The sequence below is a fragment of the Phoxinus phoxinus genome (assembly GCF_949152265.1).
Source record: "Phoxinus phoxinus genome assembly, chromosome: 9".
In the NCBI taxonomy this organism is placed as follows: domain Eukaryota; kingdom Metazoa; phylum Chordata; class Actinopteri; order Cypriniformes; family Leuciscidae; genus Phoxinus; species Phoxinus phoxinus.
In genome coordinates, this window is record NC_136884.1 from 2,947,545 (window position 1) to 2,968,879 (window position 21,335).

General features: G+C 38.7%; 1 protein-coding gene across 8 annotated transcripts in view; it reads left to right on the forward strand.

Moving 5' to 3' along the window:
* slco1c1 (solute carrier organic anion transporter family, member 1C1) overlaps window positions 1–21,335 on the forward strand; it is a 32,985-nt gene that overhangs the window by 9,678 nt on the left and 1,972 nt on the right. For 4 of the 8 annotated variants that reach the window (XM_079622621.1, XM_079622619.1, XM_079622618.1 and 1 more), the window contains 14 exons: window positions 26–157; window positions 343–485; window positions 7,130–7,271; window positions 8,904–9,036; window positions 10,595–10,716; window positions 11,003–11,149; window positions 12,530–12,628; window positions 15,195–15,440; window positions 15,869–16,033; window positions 16,477–16,672; window positions 17,338–17,503; window positions 18,080–18,249; window positions 20,749–20,813; window positions 20,945–21,062. In XM_079622621.1, the coding sequence (XP_079478747.1) occupies window positions 357–485; window positions 7,130–7,271; window positions 8,904–9,036; window positions 10,595–10,716; window positions 11,003–11,149; window positions 12,530–12,628; window positions 15,195–15,440; window positions 15,869–16,033; window positions 16,477–16,672; window positions 17,338–17,503; window positions 18,080–18,249; window positions 20,749–20,813; window positions 20,945–21,062 (1,898 nt within the window). In that variant the 5' untranslated portion in view covers window positions 26–157; window positions 343–356. Of the gene's footprint in view, window positions 1–25; window positions 158–342; window positions 486–7,129; window positions 7,272–8,903; window positions 9,037–10,594; window positions 10,717–11,002; window positions 11,150–12,529; window positions 12,629–15,194; window positions 15,441–15,868; window positions 16,034–16,476; window positions 16,673–17,337; window positions 17,504–18,079; window positions 18,250–20,748; window positions 20,814–20,944; window positions 21,063–21,335 lie in introns of those variants that run through there. The other 4 variants (XM_079622620.1, XM_079622616.1, XM_079622617.1 and 1 more) reach the window with 2 other exon arrangements.

Here is a 21,335-nt window from a genome sequence, read left to right on the forward strand (position 1 = left end):
CATTTTACCTTTGTTTTTCCCCCAGATTTCCACAATTCAAACATGCATTTGAAACCTGTACCAGAAAGCGCTCTCCACTGATAGTGGCACGTTTCTCCAGGGAGCTGATCTTTCCGCTGCTATTCTTAGAGTTGTCACTTCAATCCGTCTATAAGAAGTGAGAGAGAATTGCATTGAGATTACTGAATTCAGAACTTTTGTTTAACGCACCGTGCTAGAGTTGTACCGCTTTCTCAATTTCTATTTAAACCTGTAAAGAGAACGGCATATTCTTGCTTGAAAGCACCTGATGTCGGGAGAAATGGATCACACACACATATATGCAAACTGTGTCTTTTGCAGGGCTGCATGCATAAATGCCAAGAAACTGCATTAGAGAAACGTCACCCAAAGAAAACGAGATCTTCTTGTGGAGGATGGACCTGCCGAACAAGGAGAGACGGTCACCGGAGAACGGCCCAAGGCCCTGTTGCTCAAGCCTCAAGGTAAATCTCTTTACTTTAACACCTAGATGAGCTTTATTTTCTGGTGGACTCAATTGTCACAAATAAAAGCGGCGTGTTGATGCCTGAAGGAGAAGCGCTGGTATGTTTGTGAGCTTGCAGGTCAGTCGCTTTACGCGTAACAGGCTTTGAGGGCCTGAAGCACTGTGACGTCTTTGGGTCCAAACAAGATTTAGCTTCAGTTTGTGGTGGAATCTTCTTCTGAAGAGCTGAGGTCTGAGAACAGAGAGGGATTTGAGCCAGCACTCCTGACGAGATGGTTATAGCTAACGATGTAAATAACCAGATAGTCATGCTCAGCAGTTCCTTTGTCATGAACACTAATGCGGCCACAGAAGGTCCATTCAGCTATATGAACTCTCGGTATCAGACACACAGTCATGTGCACCTTTAGAAGTATCGTAAGGTTGTAATGTAAAACATACAGTGCTAATCACACACAAGCAGTTGTTTTTTAGCTGTGGCAAACAGGTGAATTGCTTATTTCATTTCATTATACATGAATTCAAAATCAGCCTAATTTACTGTAATAATACACATTATTAGTCTTATTGTGAATACTACGTTATGCACATTACTCCAAAACAAAAATTGGCTCCACTTCTGAAACTGCTTCAGCTGACATACTTTTTTTTTCTCATTAAATATCCGGTTTACATAAACAGACATAAAATGGGCAGCAAACACTATATTATGTTGACACTTTTAATGTTGAGACTGTAAGAGTTTGGTTTGTGTTGTCGGCACTGCGATGTGAAATCAAATTCACTTTGCATGAACTTCCAAAGGATGAGATTAAAATGGTAAAATCGACCTGTATCAAGTATTAAGAAGGATCTAGAGCTAAAATTCAGATATGGTAATGTAATGAAGCTATAGACCAATCACAACAGACTGAGCCATCTGACCAATCAGAGCAGAGTAGACCAATCACAAAAGACTGGGTCATTTGACCAATCAGAGCAGCGGAAGCTCTAGGAAAGGCAGGGTTTAGAGAGACCGAATTCTTTATCGAAGACCTTTTATTTTTTGACCTTGGATGCATGTAAACTAATTGTATTAGACTCTAAAACAAAATTAGAAACATTAACATTAGCTTAATAGGGGCACTTTAAAATACACCACTAAACCATATTTTACTGTTTGATAGCAGGTGGAAGGACTTTCTCATTGTCTACACCCATGATCACGAGCACAAATTTAGTGACATATCTGCCTTGTTTTGAATGGAGCGAGAGATGAATTTCTAAACCATTAATACTAACACTTTCTTTTCTTTTCTATTCTATCTCTCTTTTAAAATAAAAATGTATTACGTGTACTGCGTTAGACTAAACTGGGAAGAGTCACAGCACTTGCATATTGTTGTCCTATTGTTAGTTTAATTGCTTGTATTGCTCTCCTCATTTGTAAGTCGCTCTGGATAAAAGCGTCTTCTAAATGATTAAATGTACTGTAAATGTAAACACTATTCGGCACAGCTTTAACATCAAACGATAGCGAAGAGATTCAATAATACATGGCAGAAATCCAAGAGCTCACACACACACACACACACACACACACAATCACATTCTGGCTATCGCCACCCTTAGGTCATTAAGGGGTTAAATGCCTTTAAAAGAGCATAACAGCAATAGCAGATGTTATCAGCTGACTTGTTTTGTGTATCAAACCGCTGACCCTCTGGGTGTTAAAGTGTGAATGACTAGGGAGTGTTTCTGTGTCCAGAAAGAGCTCTTGTTGAGTTCTCAGACTAGCCATATGTGAGCTTTCTAAAGGCTCAGCTCTTAATTAGTGACATAAAATGTTTTTTTAAACATTAAGATCTGGCACACGCGGATGCGATCCGAATTTAGGGCTTGTTTTTGCTTGGGATTAAATTTGCATGAGACAATAGTGTAAAAGCTGCTTAGAATCAGATTATTTTTCACTGGAACGAACACAATGAAAGGGCCGTTTCTAAGAAAAGAGACCATGCAGAGGTGCGGTAAATTACATCTTAGATGTGTCCTGATCATAATCCTCCAATAAACCTTTACGGAGGCCTATTCTGATTTCCAAATTCTTTGCTTTAGCCTGAGGTCTGATCTCAGAAATGATCTGCATGCTTCAGGAACGCAGAGTAATCTGATGAATGAAGGTATTGTAATTGCACCCATAGAGACCCTTATGGTAAAGCCGATTAGAGTTTTCAATGCTCTACAAGCTTTTTTTCTCCATAACACAAGAATAAAAAATGTAGTCACATCCAGCAAAAAAATAAAGGACGTGTGTGCACACAGAAAGAACAAGTGCATTCTCTTATCCCAGTTTATGATTCATTGACATCTATTAGAATGCCAAAAGGGTTCAAAAGTGTAAACATTGAGCCTCCCAGACACCATCTGAACTTTGAGAGTGGTCTGCTTAGATCTGTCAATCACTTTCCAGCTCAGCCTATAGCGAGGGTTTGGGGCGTGGCTACTGTAGCAGGCGGAGTCAGAGGGTGCTTAGCTGGTGTGAGACCATCACAGACACGGTGCATGGGAAAAGACAGCTTCAGTTACAGAAGTGCAAGCCAAAAATCACAGCATTTAGACCTTCAGAGATAAAACAGGTGATGAACATGTCAAAGCGAATGGGACATTGCGATGCAACACGCTACAATGGAGTCTTTAAAACCATACAGCACCATCATGCACCCGTTCAGAAAGACAAATGAGCCAGTTTATATTGTTTACTTTGTGTCCAGTGTAGACAGCCTCAAACTGTTGTGTCAATTCATGTAAAAAATGTGCAGATGGGTTTATTATAAGCGCGACGCTCTAGACATCATGTCTCCAAAATCGCATACTGTATAGTAGGTACTACATTTGGTTTGAAACTTACTTCGTGACCATTAAAAAAAGTATGTATGAATGTGTGTCGTATAAATATACTACGTTCGACATGTTGTCATGTGACCTACGGCATCATTGCGTCGCTTCACTGCTATTCACAAATACTCTCCGATGGCCTCATGGGATAGTAAAAGGTGTGTTCAATTTGAAGCGGCAATGCGCAGACCTATCGGTGTATGGCATCAAAGTACAACGAGAACTATTCGAAAGCAAACAGAGCCATCTGCTCTCTAATCGCTCTCACGATACTTTGTCGTCATACACTGATCGGTCTACTACTGATCGGGCACTACTGTTTTTCACGTACTATATATTATGGAAGTAGGCATATTCGGATGCAGCGAGAGTGTTAGCTTACTCAGTTGCTGACGCAAGACACATAGCAACACAGCTAAAAGTATTCCTATAGGGGTTGCACAGACTAGTCGATTAGTCAACTTTAATGCTCTGCCATGACGCTTTAAGCTTGACGTCGACTAGTCGCTGGTTATGGCCTATAGAGGGCGCAACTGAAGATAAATCTTTGAAATCAAACAGTAAAAATTACAAATACAAATAAATGCAAACTCTGAGAGACTTCAAGCATACTTCAACAAGACAAATTGATCAGGAGAATGCATGTTTGAATGCAAGCTTATTGTACACGTAAGTTAATCGCCGTTCTAAAGTAATGTGTGCTGTATTGTAGCGCACACACACATAGCTCGCAGATCGTGCGCACACAGAAACACGCACACAGAAACATTCAGTTGCTTGGAAATGTAATGTCAAAACTGTTCTGTGATTTATCTATAACTGAAATGTTCTAGCATGTATTTATTAATAACTCAAACCCACAGCTGCAGTATTAGATGCTGCCATGTGGCATTAATTCACACACAATCGCTCTCTCACTAATGCATTCATATAAATGTAATCTTTACTGTGCTACTCTTTCTGTATCTGATTTAGAACGATCAGAAATCTGTGAGGAAATATAATAAAATAACTGATTAAAATAAGCTGTTATGTAGGAGTGATAGCCTTGTGGGCAGCACTGTGTCATATGCCACATCTGTTCACAAGACAACCTGCGTTCGAGTCATAGCTTGAGGTTCAGGCTTATTTATTCACTAATGACGTCATCAGCGACTAGTCGACATCGACTCGACTTTCATCACATAAAAAATCTGAAGTCTTTGAACTCCTAATTCCTAATATGTTGGACCTTTTATTGAAAGTAGCTATTTTACCTGTTAAGAGCTGGAAGGTGCCACTAGTGGTGCAGAAACTACATACTTCATCTTTAAGTTTTGTTTTTTTAGTTGGATTTAGTTTGTTATTGAAATAATTCTACATTTTATTTAATTTCAAGTTGTGAAAAAATTTTTGTCAATGATAATAACCCTGATATATATATATATATATATATTGAGTACATACTTGGTAGTGGCCAGAGAGGATATTTGTTTTTTAATAACCCTACAAGTTATATTAAACCATCAAAATATGAGGAAAACATTTTTATGTAGTAAATACGAGGGATGAACAAAACGCAATGAAACATGCCAAATTTTGCAGACAAAAGTTTATCACAAATGACTCCAAACACAACTACGCAATATGCTTACAAAATCTTTAACAATTTTTTAATAACATTTGTAAAAATGAATGTCCAGTAATCAGATAGATGGATTCAGACAGATGACTGAAAACATAATTGTAAATTTCACAGGTCAAAAAGTGAGGAAACAATAAAGTAAAATGTTCTGCTATAATATGTTACTGTCAATGTACAAATGCGTTCAGAGCTGTGGAGCGTGAACTACTGACTCTGCATCAGTGCATGACGGCCGCTCGGCGCATGCTTGGGAAATCCATAAGCGCACGAAGGGACCCATGTGCTCTAGAGTGAGGAAATCTCTGGACTGTTGTAAAAGCTGAAAATTAGCCCAGAGGCCATCGCGAGCACGTGTTGCTGTTGGCTGGCGGTCAGATTACTGCGCCCACGAGTAATGTGATCTAAGTTGCGCTCCAAGGAGATGAGGGACGTGCCACTGTATTGACTGAGGATTTGACAGACACATGCATGCATCGTTCATGATAGGATCTTTGAAATGTTTGGTTGAGGAGGTTTCTGCTCTCGTCATTTATGCTGATATTCTGTGCATGTTGTTTGTAAACCGCCAGTGGACAGGTGACCGTCCATCACCTTTCAGCTGTGTTTCTATTCTGAGCGCCTCATCAGCGGAGAACTTGCTTGGCGTGCCAGAACTAACCAGTCTGCTTCAGGCACACTTTCTCACATTCCCTCTCTTTCTTTCATGCTATTTCCTTCACTCGCCATTAGATGCCTGCCTTCCAAATCCCCGTATGGTTTGCACTATCCCCTGTAGCCCAAAGTGACCATAAATCTTTCAGAAATGCGAGCGCTCGAGTCCCAGTAAAAGAACACAGTATATTATGTCTAACCGTGATGCAGAGTTGCATGACCCAGAACAAAGTTGCGATAACTTGGTTAAGAGAACGATGCAGAGAACATCCTCAACTAATTGATTGATTGATTTATGTTAGAAAAGACATCTTTAGATCTGTTACATTACCGTCAAATGCTTTCTTTGGTCTCCTTCCTGGTTTACTGATATCAATTAAATGAGACATTGAAGTTGTGATGGTCTGTGTTTGTTTTTTTTGCATTGAGGATCTACGGGTGATGGAAACGTGTGGTTCCGGTAAGATTCGTGATGTTTTTGAAAGAAGCCTGCATTTATTTGTTCAAAAACATAGTGAAATTACTATCATTACTCCAGTCTTCCAGTGTCACATGATCTTTCAGAAATCATTCTAATATGTTAATTTGCTGCTAAAGATGTTGAAAACAGTTGTGCTATTTAAAATGTTTGTGGAAACATGATACATTTTTGATCAGGATACGAATAAAAAAAATCAAGAGGATATATTTGAGATCTAAATCTTTAGTAACATTTAAAAACATCCCTTTACTGTCACTTGATCATTTTTTAATGCATCCTTGCTGAATTGAAGTGTATAAATAAAATACAAATGTTTATTTAATCTTATTTTTATTTTATAGTGATAACCCTAAAATCTTCCAGAAAACAGACTAGAGCCGCCATATTAAGATGTTTTATTCTGATGAGCTTCAAAAAGTGATTCAGCTCTGCCTTTTTACACTTAAAAGTCAAGTGTGTGTGTTGAAAGACGACCGTATAGCTGACGATTTGATCGTCAAAAGCTTCTCGTCTCCTCTATTCCCTTCTCTTTCTGCTTCTTCACCCTTCACTTCTTCCCTTTTCCGTTGATTATTAATTTTGGATGCAGGGAGTGTGCATGCGTGCGGGAAACCCCACAAGAGTGAAGATGCACCGCTGTGCCGAGGCCAAACCTCTGCGAATGCTGATGATTTTGGCCCAGAAACCCCAGCAACAGTCATGAGCAGCGACTCATTTTTCCTGTTGTTTTGCTCATGGAGGCTTAAGTCACTGTTGTTGAATGCAGTAGCATCGCTCAAGAGCGTGACATAAGCTCTCCTAATCCGCTTTTTGTCCCACTACCCATAATGCACTGCAGCTCGAGAAATGCATCCCCCTTCTCTCCATCTCACCATCTCTACTCCCACCCCAGTTCTCTTATCCCCTACGATTTTGCATATTAATGAAGAGTTATCAAAAAATAGGTTAATGAGGGAGAGTGCGCGTTCTGCATGCAGCATCTGACTGTCTTTCTGTCTCTGTCTCATTACAGATGTTCCTCGTGGCCTTGTCCTTTGCCTACTTTGCCAAGGCATTATCCGGGAGCTATATGAAAAGCACAATAACTCAGCTGGAAAGACGCTTCGACATCCCCAGTTACTTAATAGGTGTCATTGATGGCAGCTTTGAAATGGGTAAGAACCGGATCTTCATGCGTCAGCTCCGTCTCGATCCCGTCACCTCCGCGAACCAGTTGCCAAGGCTCTCATCTAGCCTTTCACAGAGTCTGTGCACCGCTCTTCAGTGCAAAAAACACTGAGACGCACCATGTGTGCTGCAATTTACAGCTGTCGTCCTCTGCGCAGTGCAGTGGTCCGACAGATCAGACAGTTATGCAACTGCAAACATGTGTTAACAGGTCACAACTCCACGTCTTCAACGCAAATATGTTGCAGTTTAATATTTAAAATGCGCATGCGTACATTTTGTTTCTAATATTTCCATTGTGATAGAATGCAAATAAAAATGTAGAAAACTAAAGAAAAAATAAATGCATTATTTAATCATTTATGGTATTATAATCCCGTAGCTTAATGCTTCTACCTTTGCTGGTGTGCAGGGAAGTGCCAGTACAATAAAATAAAAATTGATTGTTTTATTGTCAAGGGATGCCATACAGAGCTAGTTTTAATCAGGATATGTGATCCAGCACTTTTTTTCGTCTTTGCACATAGAAAGTCGTAGTCTAGAGTAGTGAAAGCGAGGCTAAACCAAGCTCACGCTGCTCATCCGCAGCTCGCATGGCCCTAGAAACCAGTGTTTCCATAGGAGTGTTGCCACGGCAACGGGATGAGGAGCACAGCCAAAGCAAGGGATCATGTGTCAGAGTTTACATCACTCTCGGCTGTCTTCCGTCCCTGTTATCAACAAGTGCTCGGGAACCCCGCGGAACAAAGGCTGCTGTGTGTGTTTTGTAAATGTTTGGGTGAGTTGTTTCTCTTTGGTTAGACTGACCTGATTATAAACTGAGCCATGGTCTAAACGTCTGAGAATCTCTGTCCCTATTAAATCCATGAAATGCCCTAAACTCCATGCCGGGTACAGAGCTGTGGCTGTGCTATAATCGTCCACACAAAGACCTTCGTTCATGGAGCCGTGAATCTCAGAAACCAAATAATTCTGCCAATAAATGTTCCTCACAGACAAAGAGGTCAATCATGTAGAAATCCGTCGGGAAGCGCCATGTTCAGAGAGTTTGTGAAGCGGATACTTCCATTCATGGGTGAATGTCAGTGGTTGACCAATATTGGGGTTTTATTGTCTGATGGACAGAATCAAATGATATGCACATAAAATTGCTCTTATTTTACAGTGTTTACTCAATATCCACAAAATCTTTCGGAAACGGAAAATAATGCATATTAAATTTATAATGGTTACTTTTCTGAAATGAGACTTCCTTGATTATGTATAAGACACATGCATTGTCTCCCTCCTTAAAAAAAGAAAAAAGAAAAATCAATTTTAAACTGGTTAATTGAGCACAGTTATTATTAGTTTTATTATTAAGAGGATACATGCATCAGTCATGGATTAAAGCTAAACATGAGTTTAAAACCCCCTGTACAATAACATAAACCTGAAGAGTGCCATTAGTGACCCAATCCTCCTCATCCGCTTGCATTGAGGTTAGTTGCTTACTTTAGTTCATGCTTTTTAGCTGATTTTTGAGAGACAATCTAATTAATGGAGCCTGTTAAACTCAATCACAATTTTCCACATCATAAATGTTTGTCTGAACACTTCTTCTCATCTTCCGCTCCTAGGTAACTTGTTAGTGATCGCCTTTGTGAGTTACTTTGGTGCCAAACTTCACCGTCCGAAGATCATCGCCATCGGCTGCCTGTTGATGTCACTTGGGACTTTTCTAATTGCCTTGCCCCATTTTATAATCGGACGGTAAGTTTAATCTGTAAATGTGAGTATGTGTGATGTCACGTCAGCCTCGACTCAAGCTGTTCCGCTGTTAACAGAGGGAGCTGTTTTGAAGGGTCACATGGATCCAGTTTGATCTTGTTAAAGTCCCTGACCACAAATGCCATTGAGTCGTTTACAGTACGTGTTTGTCGCTGGATGCTGTTACTTTATCAGATGTCTTTCTTGGCATCGTAAAGCTGCTGCATAAAATGAAACATTTTTAGTTGATATATCAGAATTTTCTATGACCACGCTCTATTCATTCATATTTGACTTTACACTTGTAAATCAACATGCGTTGTCAACTTTGAGAGTGTGCCAGGCTTTGAGTATTACATGCTGCTCTTCGAAAACATCGCCTTATTAAAATGACTTGAGTGCAATTTCCATGATGAATTGAAATGCTGTTTTAAATGTTAATGTTTTGTATATAGGTCATGTTTTTGATGTGCATAATTTCCAGAAATTACACATCCTATATTGCATCCCATTTTTACGGCAACAGCCTATTTAAAATCTGACTCGCTCAGTCTGACTAGCATATTTCGTTCACCTGTGCATTTGCTTCACTGTTTGTTCAGGTGTAAGTTGTAATACTGCAGATTCAAATAAGTTTAGTTTATAAGTGTTCAGCTTATGCTACGACTGGATTATTTTTTCTTGTAGTTTTTGTCAACAGTATGGCTGCATCTGAAATCGCATACTACTATATCGTAGACGGTTTATGAAAAGAGTAGTATGTCTGAATTCACAGTATTCATAAAACAGTAGTCAAAAAGTATGTCCGGATTACATTCAGGCTACACACACTCATATTATATAGAAAATACTGTTTTAGCAGCCACAGAGTTATTACTTTGTTACAAATTTTGATTTTGGACGCAGTCTGACTTTTAGGAATTGTCATTATGAGTATTATTATTATTCGGGAACACTTTACAACAACATGTTAACATGAACAAACAATGGACCATACTTCTACAGCATTTATTAATCAAAGCTAATGTGAATCTTTATTTCACTTTATCTCGATAGTTCACTTTAGACATTCTTCAACATACATTCTACTGACTGTAAGTAACTTTGCAACTACATGTTAACTTGTTCTACTAATCCTAACAGTCTACTAGTACTCTAATAAGAGTTAGTTGCAAATTTTACATGTAGTAGTGACATGTAGTTGCAGATTAATGAGGAGAGTTAGTCGACATGTAGTTGCAAATATTACGTGTAGTAGTGACATGTAGTTACAGATTAATGAGAGTTAGTTGACATGTAGTTGCAAAAATGACATTTAGTAGTTGACATTTTGTTGGAAATATAACTAAATAAGTACGGTATATAGTTAGTCAAATGTCTAAAGTAGACTTTCGGAATAAAGTGTAACCCTTTTTCATCTTCATTATTGTTGCAAAAAATGCATTCTGATCAAAATACCCACCACATACACGCCTTTAAGTTTCATCAATCTAAATCATATTGTTGTCAGGTGACGTGGTCTCTGATTTCTGCTACTGAATTGTTGATGTTTTATATGCAGCTACAAGTTTGAAACATCGATTCGATCGTCAGTGAACTCAACCAGTATCCTCTCCCCATGTCCACTGAGGTCTGCTAGCGTTCTGTCCACAGGTCCAAGCACTTCTTCGGTACCGAGCGCAGGTACATTAACACCCACTGCTTCAGTTAGATTGGAAAATGGGAGTCTTGCTGGTTAAACTAGATATGATACCTGTAAGGGACTAACATATGCTGGTATCACTGTAGTCTACAGCCTCATATGGTTTCATACGGTCTTATTTGTGTATGCTTGTTCTATAATAATAATAATAATAATCTATAATTTCTTTTTTATCCTGTCTCATTTCATTCGGTATCTTTGTCACGTGCCAATTCTTTGAAATGCCTCTCACCGAAGCCTTCTCACCCTCTCTTCCCCCTTCCTCAGGTTGCGAACACGAGTCCAGGTTGTCCATGTGGATCTACGTTTTCCTGGGGAATATCTTGCGTGGAATTGGCGAGACCCCAGTGCAGCCTCTGGGAATCTCATACATCGATGATCACGCTCTGGAGGAAAATGCAGCCTTCTACATCGGTACATCTACATCTTTGTTTGTACAGTTTAATCCTGCTCTTCAGCGTGATTACATTAAGTAGAGTAACCTTAGCTGGACAGATATAATATGTGCATGTTATGTGATGGTCCATTGTTTAACACAATACTTAATAATTAATAGAGATGATTTAAAAAATCATACAACAAAAAGTATTTCCAAACTTACCTGAATACACTACAATCACATTAAGGGAAAGTACAATATTGTAAATCTCAACTTTGTTATATTGTCGAAAAATTTATGTATATTAGGGAAGTATAACACATGCTATTTGACCTTCATACACACAGATATATACTAGATATATCAAATCTCAGTTGCATGGTTGTTTATATCATAGCAAAATGTAAACTGTATTATCGCACAGATCTATATATAAAGTTGGATATTATATCCAGCTTTACCCGCATACATACATGCATTATACTCACGTAAAGTGATATGTTTTAAAGCGAATCTCAACTGCTTGATTTTGTTATTATTTTGTTGCAAACTTTAACTATATTATCGTCCAGCTCTTTATATGAAGTTGGATATACTGTATATAGCAGGTTCTGTCATGAAACTCTAGATGGTGCAGTTTAACGCAACCTGATGACATTTACATTGTTAACTACATGGCACAAGCTGATTGGTTCCTGTTGCATCTGCAGCCAATGAGCTTGCTGCTCAATATTGAAATAACTGGTTAGCGTTTACTATAGCGGTTTGCAGCGTGCCTTCCTCTTCCCCAGCTCCACCTGTATAGATCTGATGCGGGATATTTTATATACGCTATTTGTGCAGCAGCAGTATGTCTTACATTCTCACAGCAGCGTATCAGTGTTTGTATTGGCAGTAGGAAGTAACTGTATTTGCTCTGCAGCAGCAATCATTTACAATAACAGCATTTATCATCAGCAGCAGCGTAGCAGATCTATTCCGCCAAGACTCAATACATTAACATAGTCATATCCATTACCATGCTAAAAATCTTCAGAGAGTTGTCATGATAAAAATATGTATGTCCAGCTTTATCCACATACATTCAGGATACTAGTGTAAAGCAATATGTACTATATAGCAAATCTCAATTGCATGATTGCTTGTAGTAAAATGTATCTATGTTTTTATTCAGCTCTAATCTGCTAAATGCAACTATAATGCATGAAGATATTATAAACATTAACATCATCATTTTCTGTAAAGCTGCTTTGAAGCAATGTGTACAGTGAAATTCAGTCATAAATGTGACTGAGAGCGTTTTGCCCTTTAACGGCTTCCTGGTATTCATTGTTTTTCCTAGAGAGCATTGCCTTTCTTGGTAAACAGTCCAGACTAGATCCGCAACTAATCAATTCATGTATCATCTGCATCAGGATGTGTCCAGACAATATCGGTCATCGGTCCAGTGTTCGGTTACCTGCTGGGGTCCCTCTGTGCCAAGATATACGTGGACATTGGATTTGTCAACATGGGTGAGTGAAGTGAAACTGTGCTGTTGAATGATTCACTATTTCCTAAAGGAGTCACTTCAGTTGCATCTGCACTAGATGACTTGAGTGGCATGAACCTCTCTAGGCATGTATCGGCAAGATCGTCTTGAAAAGAAAGAGAGAGAAAAAAGTACAATATAAAATGCATTTATTCTGTATAGTTCCATTGGTTTTGGCTCATCTTAGACTAGTGATTCATTAACTACTAAAAGTTTTTTGAAATTGACTCAAATCTGGAGGAAATCCAGCTTATTCATATTATTCTTATTTTGTTGATATTTCAAACAAAAGCAGGAGGAAATAAGAAACTTTGTTGTTTCTTGTTTGAAAGCAGTGGAGTCTGTTTGAATGCCAAAAACGCACTCCGATCCAACATAAACACACTCTTTATTTGACTGGGGACGATGTAAAGGCTCATAAATGTTAAGCTGCGATTTAGCACACAGCTGTTTTTGATGAGATGTACCATGCGATGAGGCTGAGAGGTTAAAGGGGAAATAAGCTGAAACATGTAATAAGATTAGATTTGTGTGTGTAGTTTGAATGTTTGGCAATGTTTATGCATGTATATGAAATAATGGCTGCTGGTTATACAGGCCATTTATTCATAGATAATATAGCGGTACGTTACACCCTAAAGTCAAGACATTTGGCAGGAAAGTTATGCCATAAGAAAATAAAATATTAAGGAATAAGCAGATGTTGTACAGTAAATATTCAGCCAATAAAAACTATCACATTGTTTTGCCATTCATTTTATTTAATGAGACATTAAAACAGAGCACAGAAAACATCTGTATCATACTCATAAACCATTGCAGTTTCTATAGAAAGTTCTATGTTTACTGATATTAATGATAGCAGATAATAATCTAGTCTTTCTATGTAGTATATAAATTACATCTATCTAAAAGTTTGGAATAATTAAAAGTCTCTAATGCTCACCAAGACTCAAAAGAAAACGTAAAAACAGTAATATTTTGATATATATTTGTAAAAAAAACGTTTTGTGTCTGAATATACATGTACATATCTTCAGTGTAACAATGTCCTTCAGAAATCATTCTAATATGCTGACATATTTTAATATTTGTAAAAATGTTGTGGTTAGTCATAAAAAAATAGCTGTTTTGCATAAAATCTCAGTTTAAAACACATCCTATATATTCTGACTATTGAGAAAATCTAGGTTTTATGCCATTGACATCAAACTTCATTCTGCCACCCGATCATGACATATGTAAAGCAAGAATGAAACGGAAGTTGCGCTAGTCTTTTCTTCCCTGTTGTGACGCATATCCAAGTGAAACGGCTTCTCGAACAAGAAGAATAAATGTGGGGCACAAGTAAACACATCATCAGAGAAGAGAAGAGAGGAAGGGGAAGTTATTGTGATTAAAGATTACGAGGGAAAAAACTATGTGCATGGATAAATCATTTATAATAAATACTGCAATATTCCATCAAAAATAAGAACACTTGATTTTGATTTCGTGATGACTTTAAGGTGACTACAGTATGACTTCAGAAGGCTTGGAATATAGTGTGGCGGTCGTGTAGACTACTTAAGGCCGCGTGTCCACAAGTGTTTTTATCCAGCTGAAAACGCTAGGCGCTCTGCTGAAAACGCCTAGCTATGAGCGCTTAAGAGCTTTTTGGCAGCGCAGCATTTTTTTCAGTTGAAACATTTTACTTTGCTTATGATACGGAATATCCGCGAAAGTGTTACTAGTATCTAATTTCACACATATTTTGTTTCTGTGTTGATTCTATATTAAAATGTCGATACAATGTAATGTATTTTCTCTGTCTCTTGTTTTAAATTATTTTGTTCTGTTATTGTGCTTGTTGTTGTCATCTGTTGATGTTGTCGGTGTGGTACTAGCCCCGCCCCTCCTCCTCTGTGATTGGTCGGTTGGGTAAAAAGTGACAGTGATGAGCGATGCGTTTTACCCAAAGTTGAACATTCTTCAACTCTCGGTGACCGGTATAAAACGCTGAGCGCTTCAGCGCAGAAAAAAAAAACGCTCAGCGCCTCGTTACGCTTATGCCATTTTAAAAACGTGGCGCTCCCATTGAAAACAATTGAAAAAATATGCCAGCCACGTGAAAAAACGCTATGGTGGACACAAGGCCTTATGCTGCTTTCTTGTCTTTTTTAAGATCTTGACAATGGAAAAGAGTAGTTTGAACATTCTACTTAACATCTAATTTTCTGTTTCACCGAAGAAATAAAATAATGCAGGCTTAATGTGAGAAAAAATGTGATTGACAAAAAGGAATAGCTCAACCGAATATTTGCTAATGCACATTGTTTATGTGACATGCAAACATTTCTGTCTACTGGCACAGCTTAAGCACAACATGGAGGCTGTCTGATGAGGAGAGAGCGATACATCTAAGACTGTCTGTGGATCACAGTCTGCGTCTGCCTGGCCCAAATATTCTGAACATGTGACAAGCTGCAGTGAGCCTTGTAGCGTCTGTATTCTCCGTGTTGACATATGCGTGTGTGTGTTTGTGTGTGTGTGTGACTTTCTTCTCACAGACAGCATTAGCATCACCCCAGGAGATGCACGCTGGGTAGGTGCCTGGTGGCTGGGATACCTTATTGCAGGATTCATCACCCTGCTCTCGGCGGTGCCGTTTTGGTTCTTGCCCAAGTCTTTGCCACTGCCAGAAAGACGGCTTGCCAAGTATTCTCCAGAGCGGACCAGCTTTATCAAAGACTCGCCGCTCCTGGAGCACAAGTACCAGGCAGACGAGCCAGCAAACTTCCTAGAAATGGCCAAAGGTAAACCACCGAGAACAAACTAAATATCTAAAATATCTGATCTCTGGCTGCACAAAAAAACAAACATATTTGGACTTTCAAGTCCACGTAATGCTATTTCATTAATTAATTAAGATATCAAACCAAGTGGTATTTATTTTAAAGAAGCACATTGCAAGAAATTATTTTCTTACTCAGTATTTTTTAATGGTTTCACAGTACAAATATCTAAAACATTCTTAAACAAGATTAATTTACTTAAGATACAAAATTACCTCAGGTATTAAGTTTTTTTTTATAACAATATAATTTAAAAAAAAAATAATTAATGTAATTCAAAGGTTTTTATTTGTATGACCCCATTGGCAGATATTTGTTGTTGTTTTAAGCACAAAGTCACTTTATTTTGATGATTTTTTCAGTAAACTAGACTACTTGATGTTTTTCAGACTTTTTGCCAACACTGAGATCCCTTTTGGGGAACCCGGTCTACTTTTTGTATCTCTGCATCACCGTCATCCAGTTCAACTCTTTGATCGGCATGGTGACATACAAACCAAAGTACATCGAGCAGCACTACGGACAGTCGGCGTCCAAGGCCAACTTCTTAATGGGTACGTCGTCTTCCTCTACAGGCATCTGTGCACAGATATATCACAGTAGTGCAGCTGTGACCTCAGACTTTAATGGTATGTTATGTTTTGATTGGATTTTATTAATGTGTGTTAAATATTAGTCTTTGGTTCTGATATCAAATCTAGAGGTTTATATAGCTCGGTTAAATCACAGTATGACATGGACCATTACTGCATATGAAAGAGAATGAAATCCAAAAATAATATCAGCACACAACGTATGCAGACACTGGAGACTGTTGTGCGTTTGGGGAAAGGGCATTAGCGTTTCGAAAGACAGGAGGGAAAACAAATAGGCCCGTTCAACCACGAGAAGAACCGTGTTTGAGAAGAGCTGAGCTAAACTCTATGGCTTTGCCTTTGTTTCAAATCTGACACTGGTCCTTTGATCCAGGTTTTCCTGATGCCGTCTGTTTTTTCAGGAGTTATCAACATCCCAGCTGTAGCCTTGGGAATGTTCTCGGGGGGCGTGATCATGAAGAAGTTCAAGCTGAGCATCATGGGAGCAGCCAAGTTTGCACTGGGAACGTCTCTCCTGGGCTATTTCCTGTCTCTTTTCTTCTTCGCCATGGGATGTGAGAATGCCAACGTGGCCGGCATCACCAGGTCGTACAACGGGTAGGATGAAGCTTGCAGTTTGTACTTGGGTTCAGATCTGGGGCCAGTTGCACAAAAGCATTATGTTAAGAGTGCGTCTTAAGAACTAGTACTAGTCTAAGTTAGCCAAGGGTTAATCAGTCTCACATTTCAGATTCAAATTACTCCAGTCTATGTTTTCATGTAAAGATTTAAGAAAAGTTATGATAAAAGGAAAAAAATTGAAGACTTACTGTAAATCTGCATTAATGAAGTACAGACCAATGCTGATCTTTTTATGTTTTTGAAAGAAGTCTCTTATGCTCACCATGGCTGCATTTATTTGATGAAAAACAGTAAATATTTTAACAATACAGTATTTCTATTTTAATGTTAACAGTAAAATTATTCCTGTGATCAAAGCTGAATTTTCAGCATCATTACTCCAGTCTTCAGTGTCACATGATCCTTCAGAAATCAGTATAATATGATGATTTGATGCACAAGAAAACAAGAAATGTTGAAAACACAACATTGCTGAAAAGGTTTTTCTGATAAAAATCCATCACAGCCTTATTGAGCTTCTTTCAAAACCATGAAGAAAAAAATCATAATGAATCCAAACTTTTGACTGGTAGTGTATTCATTTGCAAAATTATAAGCTTGATGAACTAATAATAAAATGCTCCTTTTCCTTTTGAATACAGGACGGAAAGTCTTTACAAAGTGGACAGTTCTCTCCTAGCGTCCTGCAACGCGGGCTGTCAGTGTCCTGAGGCAAACTGGGACCCCGTGTGCGGCGAGAACGGCCTCACTTACGTCTCCCCCTGCCTGGCTGGATGCCGGACGTCCCACGGCTCTGGAAAGGACACGGTAAGCGCGGCCTCTGAACCGAGAGCGTGATTCGGAACAATAGCGTCTGTTTGTTGTCCCATCTCTTCAAAGAATGTGAGTGACAATGTGTTGTGTTCCCCATGCCTTGAACTCTGGTGTTCCCAGCGCTCTCTGAAGGGTGTGCACAGCCTGTTTGTCTTCAGCTCAAAGGCTTTTCAGACCTTCTCTGAAACTTCCTTCCCTGTCTCTCTTTGAGAATGCAAACCTGGTTGGTTCTGTCTAAATATTGTGAAGTATCATTGCATCTAAGAGGCTGGGATACAGCCTTTTCCTCTCTCCATCCTGTGTCCAATTCATATCTCAAGCATGTGTTGTATGCAGTGTCTTTTACCCTTTCCTTTCAGACTGTTGCCAAACAGACTAATCTAAAGCATGACGAGGGACGCATTTATTATGCATATGGAAAGTCAATATTTGTAGATGCTGTTAAGCTTTTAACAATTTGCATCACTTATTTAGGTTAAAGGTGACATGTAAAAGTGTAAATAGAAAGTGTATATAATATAAGCATCTTCTCCGCATAGCAATTGATAAGGTTTGGTTTGTGTGCTTCAGGTGTTCGAGGAGTGCAGTTGTGTAGCAGGCGGGAATCAAACGGCCAGCGTTGGCCAATGCAACAACAGGGAGAGCTGCCATCGAGTCTTCCCCTACTTCCTGGCTCTGTCTGTCATCACTTCCTTTATCATCTCACTGGGCGGAACGCCGGGATACATGCTGCTCATCAGGTGAATATCTGACCATGATTGTAACGCAGTTCGGATGTTATGGGAAGAAGGAGGCGGGAACTAGCGAACATTTAAAGACTTTAATGACAGAATAAATCAACAACAATATGAAAGTAAAAGACAGCAGCCCCTCACGGACGACTGCTGTCACATAATAAAAGCTAAAAACCACAGCATAAGTCCAGACCTGTCCTCTCTTGCTCTTCACTAGCCGCGTTTCCATTACCCTTCAAATTGCGCAAATTGAAAATACGCCCAATGGAAACTCTGTACATTTTTACCCCAAAAAAGTTTTCACGCTCGCATGAGGAGGTTTTTCAGGCAATCCGAAAAATAAATATTTCGCAAAACTGCAGTTTTTGTGCATTTACAGTCACCTGGCGTAGATGACGTGGTGTGTTTGGACAGAATACGAGACACAGTTCTTTATTAAATTCATAAAAGACAAAAGAATTACAGGAATACTGGATTCTAAACCTCAAAGAAACACAATCAAGACCTCGAAGCGGAAATGAGGGAGAAACACCGAGAAACACTCACAAGTATAAGGGTCTCTCCTTGCCATTAATGATTGGATAACACACGCACGTCTCCTTCCATTAATAATAATGGCTAGTGCGGTGGCTGGGATATACATAAACCCACCAACATCCGTTGCCATTAGGGATGGGCATTTTGTAAAAATATTGCATTCGAATATTCGGGCTCATAAAAATCTAATATTCGAATGCTCGTTTATTTAAATGACCTATAATGAAAAAGACGTTATTTTTTAAGATTTTTTTTTTTAAACGTTTTTATCACCATTTCTGAACAAGCTTATGATTAGGCAATATACACAACAAGCTTACAATATATGTTAAAGATTTCTTTTAATTGAAAACATTAAACAGTTGGCCTAGGTGTAAACAAACAAATATAAAGAACAAAAGGATTTAAGCTCAAGCAGCGCGAACGGAAAGCATTTAAAAATACAAAGCATTTCCGGCTTCATAAATTCGGTAAAATTCGAATAGTATTTTATTTTTCGAATAATAATTACAGATCGAATACTCGAAAATGACTTATTGCGAGAGGAAAAAATTTTGTTTTAGTCGCATAACATCGGTTAATGGAAACGCCGTCATTTCGCAATAGTTTTTTGTCGACATTTAGAAAAAATCGCAAAAGTTTTGCTCAAATCTATATTGGAAACGCGGCTACTGTCGTCGATCCTCCTTTATGCCTCGGCTCCCCCGTGAGAGATACGAGGCCGGTGCGTCGCATCATTAATCACGCCACCGGTGTGCTCGCCACATTGATTGACAGCTCACTTCAGACGTGGAATAATGAAAATAAACTTCATAGTAACACCCCAGTTCTCATTCATGGCCCTTCATGAATTTTATTAGAATATTTGTTCATTTGGCAGACGCTTTTATCCGAAGCGAACACAAGCGCTGTCCCGGCTCTTTGCACATATGAAGTCTTGTGAAAGTGAACATTTGCTGAAAGCAGAAAGGTCGTCCAGTCATGTGTTTGTTTTCCTCAGTTCAAGCAGATTACAGATGAAGACCGACTGCTTGTGCCGGCAGTGCTAATGTGATTTCCCCCTCATTATTCCACGTCTTAGTCGAGGGCTGTTGGCCAGTCGAAACTGTCGCTCGATTGAATGCAAAATCAGTCGAGACAAGTTTATGGTCACTTGTGAAGTTCAGTAATCAGACTTGTGTCTTGAAAGGAAAAGCTTTAGCACCGTGGACTGTCAGCTTTTCCCCAAGGCTCGGTCAGCTGACTCCGCTGGAATGCGCGGCCTCCCTCGGGCTAAATTAGGTTAGCGGCTGTTTGGGGAAATAAAAATTCCTGCATGTCTGTAGCTTTTAAGGGAAGACGTGATTACTTTGGATAAAGTAATCTGCATATTGCTGTTGTGAGGTAGAAACCGCACTGCTCTCTTTTGTTTAGCAATGCTACTGTCATAAAAGTTGTATGAAATTTATTTTCATAATAAATGTTCCTGGTCTTTATGCACAATTCATCAGTGCATGTTATTTCAAACAAACTTTTACTGTGGATAAAGTAGAATAGAAATCATTCTGTAGTCTTTTGTTCAACATTCACTTCATTATTGTCATAAAAGTTAGGGTTCATATAAAATCTTTTATTTTATTAACCCGTTACTTGTTACTGGCCTCATCATTCACAACTCGCACAACTGTTATTTTAAAGAATTTTTTTTTCTGTGCAGGCATAAAAATGGATATAACTTGTAATATTCATTTCTTAATTTTTTGTAATAGCTGTTTAATTAGCAAATGCTGTTATTTTTTCATTTCTAAATTCAAAGAATATGTTAATTATTATTATTAGCAGTATTATATATTATGTCCTAGCTGCAATTTCTTTTTGTTGTTGTTATATAGAGACCGATATGTTATATTTCTTGAAAGTCTGTCGAATATGTTTTCATATTATTGTAAATGGATAATCTAGCCGTTGTTGTTCTCGTTTCATCAACAGATGCATCAGACCTCAGCTGAAGTCTTTAGCTTTGGGTTTTCACACGTTGACAACACGAACTCTAGGTGAGAGACGCTTTGGTGTTTGGTGCGGCTGACATTGACGTTTCTGCTGAATCATTTTTTAGTCAGTGGCAATGGTGATATGTTTTGAAGCAAGAGTAGATGCATCATATTGAATGTTTTTCCTTCTGCAGCTGGAATTCCAGCTCCTATATACTTTGGAGCCATCATAGACACCACCTGTCTGAAATGGGGTCACAAGAAATGTGGCGGAAGAGGAGCCTGTCGAATATACAACACGACTGCCTACAGGTATCGGCTGGATTCACTCGTGTTTGCTGTTCTGTGTAGGGTTGTAATACGTAAAAGTAGCAACATTTCTAACTTTTGTTTAATGATATCTACTGATACTAATAGTTTGCATTTCTTAAGGGGGAAAAAACTCCCCCACATATGCTATGCAGGGAACCCTCTCATTTGGTATATTAATATTAGAGGTTAAAATTAACAACAGAGCCCAAACTATAATATTCAACAGGTTTTTTTTTTTTTAGATGTAATAATTACACTCAAATAAAAACTGAA